Here is a 6,000-nt window from a genome sequence, read left to right as displayed (position 1 = left end):
TTCCAGCATCTTTTAGAAATGATTACTTTACTAGCTATTTTGATTTACTTATTATCTTTTCCCCAAAACCCACTCCTCTTCCAAATGTCCCTATTACTTTTCACTGTAGTCACCAAGACTGAAAACCTTGGTATAATCCTTGACTCTTAAATTTCAGTCACTCCATATTTCCAATCAGCTGTCGAATCTTATTTCTATTTTCACAACTTCTCTCAAATCTGACCTCTTTTCTTTACTCTAATGTTGTTTAGGTTTTTTTCAATCATGCCTTTCTTAACAATGATACTGGAGTGGTTTGCTATTTCCTTCTACAGCTCATTTTACAGAGGAGAATACTGAGGCAAACAGGGTGATTTAGCTAGGGTAACACAATTAGTGTCTGAGGCCAGATTTGAACTCAAAAAAATGTGTCTTCCTGACTCCAGGCTCCCAGTACTCTATCCACTGCACTACCTTACTGCCCATTCATTCCAACACCCACCACCCAAATTCAGGTACTCATGGCCTCTTGCCTGGATAATTCAGGCTCTCCTCAATTCCCTCCCCCTTCTAAATCCTTTCTCCATCAGTCAACAGCCAACTCATAATGACTCAGACGAGCTGAGTTTTAAATTTTCAATGTGAGCATTTACACCTTGGAAATCAATAAACACTGCAAATCAGGTCTTGACGTATTGCTTTGTTGATTGCCTAGACTTAAAGATGAATATTAATAATGCAAATTAAACTTAAAAGCATGTTGCTGGCCCTTTTCTTCAGACAGTATGTTGTTAAATATTTACCAGCATAACCCTACATAACACCATATTACAACTAGTCAAGGGCAATCATTAGCAACAAAAATTGATGCTGATGATAATTACAATCATCATTATCATATCATAATTTCAATCCTGATACTCAATTAGATAAAATTAAAGAGCAATTAGAATCCCAGCTAAAGTGATTGGGGAGTCAGAGTAGCCCCAAGATAAAAGTAAATAACTCAACGCCAAGCTCCAACATCTCTACAGAAGCTTTGAGAAGAGGACAAAGGTGAAAGACTTGAGGTCCCTGAACATCCTCACTTCCAGACATTTCCTGAATAATCAAATAAATGGGGGAAAGTAGCCCTGCCATCACAAATGAATTGTTTTTGAAAAGGAGATGAGTATATTTAAACTGGCATTTTAAAAAGCCCTGTTTGAAATGATAGCATGAATCCAACTAGCACAGCAATTAGAACACACCAAAGCATTCCCTCAAAGCTGCTATCTGTTCTCCCCATCAGGAACAAATGAATTTTCCAGCAACACTTGACAGAAATTGCCAAAACATCACAAGAACTGCAAAGAGCAGTGTGTGAGCCAGCCCTTGCCATGTTAACAGCCATCAGAGGTGAGGCAAGGCTCTGAAGGTATAGCCCTATAGGATAGGGATGGTGGCAAACACCACCATGGCAGAAGTGATTTGAAGGAGCCACTGGAGGTCTATGGAAAGCCAGTATGAGACCCCATCAGTACCTGATTCACATATACAGGAGAAAACACAAGCACTGTAATGTACAAACAAGGGTAATAAAAGAAAAGCATGTAAAACAGGATCCAGAAAACACAAGCTTCTCTGAGGTTCTAGATTCCCTTCATCAGTGGCTGAGAGCAGTGGCCAAAAGGGCAAGGCAATACAGAAGTCAAAGTAGCCCCAAGAACCAGGTAAACAAGTCAATATGGCTCAGCCATCACCCGGGAACTTGTGAGTAGCAAAGATATCAGAGCTGAAAAAGAACTCACCACCCAAAGACCACCTTGGGCCTGAGCAGAGGATTTCTGGCTATCTCCAGCATCACAAGAGGTTCAACAAAAGGAAAATGAGAGTTAGATAAAAACAAACAAGAAAAAATGAAACTTAAACACAATTCACCCAGCGAATAACAAAATAGCTTTGTCAAAAAAGGTGACTGAAACTGAATTCTCTGCAAAACCAGAAAGGAGGGAGGAGCACTGGAGAGATCCATAAGTATTAGCCCAATTCTTTATTATGCAGCCTTTATTGCAAATAAAGAAGTTTACCATCTTCAACTCAGAAGAATGCTTGATCCCCACCTTTCTCTTTTAGGGCAGCTGGGTGGCCTAATGGCTAGAGCACTAGTCCTGAAGTGAGGAAAAAGTGATTTCAAATCCAGCCTTAGACACTTACTAGCTGTGTGACCCTGGGAAAAGCACTTGACATCTGCCTCAATTTCCCCATCTGTAAAATGGACGTGATATAGCAACTACCTCCCAGGACTGTTGTAAGGATAAAAATAAATGAGACAACCTTTATACCATGCTTTGCAAATTTAAAGCACTTTATAAATGCTTTTAAAATTACTTTAATTTTAATTTTTTTCAATTAACAAGCATTTATTTTCCTCTCCTTCACATCTCAACCAATGAAAAAGAAAAAAAAAACTTTGGTATAAATATGCATAATTAAGCCAAACAAATTTCCACAAATGCAATGTCCAAAAATGTATGTCTCATTTGGCAACTTGGGACCATCCTCTCTCTTCGGAATGTTTCATTATCAGACCTCCAGAAACACATATGGTCATTGATTTTCATCCCACTCCGTGTTCACTTTCAGAATTGTAAAATCGACCCCAACAGATCTGCAAAAGATCCTACTGAAACTTCATCCAATATTAGAAGACACTGGGGCCATCACCCTAAGATAGCTAGAAAAAGATGAACATTCCCCTACCAGAAAGGATGATAAATATTGACAAACATTCTTAGAGTTTGTGATAAACTGGTCAAAAACCACCAGACATATTCTTGGGACAAGTAGAAATCACTGCACTGAGGAAGAATAAAGACCACTAACAGATACACTCTACTGAACTTAATAGAACTCAAAGTAATTTCCATCACATTGGAACCTTGAACACAGCTCAGATCCCAGAGGACACTCATCTTTGCATCAAATTTCAGAGATGAGTATTTGGTATCCATTTTCAGGCCAGGTCCAGTGTTCTCTTCTCTGCTATCCCCAGGACAAGTCCATATGCAGACAGGATACTGGGCTGGTATGTACCACCTCCTGCTCCCAGATGATTTGAATCTCCTCGTCTCACTATCCTTCAAAAGAATTTCATCTGTATGGATTGGAGTCGGTGAGTATTTGTTATGGTGACAGCTGTGACCAATGCTGTCCTAGGACATACAAATAATGACTTTCAGAGCTAAGATTCAACTTCAGGGCCCCTAATTTCTCATCTCTCATCTCCTGACCATAAGGAAAATGAAGGGAAAGCTCTCTAGACACAAGTGATCCACATGTAACTGTAACTGTTAGCACCTGCTCATCAAGCTTGTTTACCCAAAGCAACGTCTCTGGAATTTGCAATTCATTAATCATCTGACAAGTATGTGACCACTGATATTACTAGCTTCAGGTTGGCAATGGCTTTTGTGGTCGACAATAACAGCTAGTATTTATATAAGACTTTAAGGTTTTGAAAGCATTTTATATATATTATAATTCCCACAACAACCCCTGGAGGTAGGTGACCTTATTATCCCCACTTTACAGATGGATTCGAATGTAGGTTTTCCTGATAACAAGTCAATATGTATATGTTTATCAGTGGGCAATTAGGTGGCACAGTGGATAGAGCACCAGGCCTGGAGTTAGGAAGACTCATCTTCCTGAGTTCAAACCTGGCCGCAGATACTTACTAGCTGTGTGACCCTGGTCAAGACACTTAACCCAAATTGTCTCAGTTTCCTCATCTGTAAAATGATCTGGGGAAGGAAATGGCAAGCCACTCCAATATCTTTGCTGAGAAAACCCCAAATGAAGTCACAAAGTGTTGGACATGACTGAAAATGACTAAATATAAAAATTGTCATTAATTTGGAACATTTTTTAATCTGGCTGTTGATAGATTAGATTTGTTCCTTTGAAAACAATGATGTTTTTGACCATACAATGGGTAATGACTCTTAGTCTCATTAATTTGAATCAGGTCTTTATATATCTTAGACGAGAACTTTACTGGAAAAACTTAGCTGCAAAGACTTTTCTCTTGGCTACCTTTTATTTCCTTCTAATTTTAACTGCCTTAGGTTTATTTGGGCAAAACTTTTATATAATCAAAAGTACTGGTTTTACCCCATCCTGTCCTACCTGTTGCTTTAATCACAAACAATTGTCCATCCAAAGAGTTCAAAGGCTATATCTTCTTTGCTCTTCTAATCTTCTCATGATGTCATCTTTTATGTCTGGCTTATATATCTATTTGGAGCTTATCTTGGTGTACAGTGGGAAATATTAGGTTATCCATAGTTTCTGCCAAATCACTTCCTAGTGTTCCCAGTAGGTTTTTGTCAAATAATGAGTCCATCTTCTAGCAAATTGAATCTTTGGGTTTATCAAACACTTTGTTTACTGTGGTTGTTTTTTTTTTTCTGTAGATTGTGCACCCAATATGTTCCACTGATCAAACTCTCTCTCTTTTAATGTGTACCAAATCATTTTTAATCAGTATTGCTTTGTAATGAAGTGTCAGATTTATTATCACTAGACCTCCTTCCTCCTTTAAAAAGCGAACGTGAAGATTCTATTTTTGTCATGTGCATTTATTATTTTCTCTAGCTTTATAAAATACCCTTTTGTTGGCATGGCACTGAATACATAGATTAATTTATGTAATATTGTCACTTTTTCCATTACAAGAACCGAATTTTTCAAGGACACACCTCTAGCTGAAAGTGATTCCTATTTATAGTTGGCAAGTGGCTAGTGTTTGGTAGGGAGCCAGGTCCCTGCCAACACACATTTCTGTTTATTCTATTATTTCGTTTTGATTGGGTTAACACAACATGATTTTCCATAATTCACCTTTTCAGGGGCTAGATTATTGGGCCTGGAGTCAACAAGACCTGAATTCAAATCCAACTTAGACATTTCCTAACTGGATGACCCTGGGCAAGTCATTTAACCTTGGTCTGCTTCAACTTCTTCTTTAAAATGAGAATAATACTAGTACCTCCCTCTCACGGGTGCTGTAAAGGTCAGATATTTTTAAGTGCCAATCACAATGCCTGGCACATTGCAGGCTCTCAATACATACTTGTTTTCTTCCTTCCATCTTGTCTTCTTTCCTGTCTCATATACTTTTTTCCCTCCTTTTACTGGGAAAACAAAGAAACACAGATTAAATGTTTAAGGGTTTGCTAATGTTGTTTGAGTTCTCAGGTATAAACCTAAATTAAAACTGAAAAAAGAAAAAATGCAAATATTTAACTCATTGACATGTTGCCTGTGCCACAAACATTACTCAGGATTATGTCATTTCTCAGGTGCATTTTATTAGACACACAACTTCTCCCCCTTGTTGGGGGAGTCATCCTGGAGGTGGAATTGGTGGTGATCACCATAGAATTGAGATTTGCAGAGGTGATATTCAAAGAAAAAATGGAAATTAATAGTGCTCTGATTATGAAGAAATGCATTTTTAAAACATTTCACAAATAGTTAAGGAACCAGTCTTTCAAGGTGGCAAATGGAATATTTCAAAAAGAGTTTTCCCATTAAATATTATTTTGACTTGTCTTATCTAAAATTGCAGGTTTTTTCAGTCATTTTTCAGTCACATCTGACTCTTTGGGACACCTTGGGGTTTTCTTGCCAAAGATACTGGAGGGGTTTGCCATTGTCTTCTCTGGCTCATTTTACAGACAAGGAAACTGAGGCAAACAAGGTTGGGTGACTTGCCCAGGGTTGCATAGCTAGCAAGTGTCTGAGGCTGGATTTGAACTCAGGAAGACGAGTCCTCCCGACTCCAGACCAGGAGCTCTATCTAGTGTGCCTCCTAGCTGGTAGTTTCAAGGCATCAAATAATGGATTTAGTTGTTCACTTCAGAATATGAAATATCTAATGGGATACTTCCTAGACTCATGCAAAAATACCACTTCAAAATTATCTTTTCAGTTTAATAATGATATTCTTTTTTGTTATTATAATTAAATGTGCAA

The 6,000-nt window shown here is 38.1% G+C and overlaps 1 protein-coding gene across 1 annotated transcript in view; it reads left to right on the top strand.

The window, feature by feature from the left end:
* Nucleotides 1-1,252: 1,252 nt before the first annotated feature.
* Nucleotides 1,253-6,000, top strand: part of SGCZ (sarcoglycan zeta) — a 144,585-nt gene continuing 139,837 nt past the window's right edge. Inside the window, exon 1 of the mRNA XM_036764592.1 lies at nt 1,253-1,281. Within this exon, the coding sequence (XP_036620487.1) occupies nt 1,277-1,281 (5 nt within the window). The 5' untranslated portion in view covers nt 1,253-1,276. The remainder of the gene's footprint in view (nt 1,282-6,000) is intronic.

The sequence above is a fragment of the Trichosurus vulpecula genome, chromosome 6 (assembly GCF_011100635.1).
Source record: "Trichosurus vulpecula isolate mTriVul1 chromosome 6, mTriVul1.pri, whole genome shotgun sequence".
Classification (NCBI taxonomy): Eukaryota; Metazoa; Chordata; class Mammalia; order Diprotodontia; family Phalangeridae; genus Trichosurus; species Trichosurus vulpecula.
This window is presented reverse-complemented; position numbering and strand designations above follow the sequence as displayed.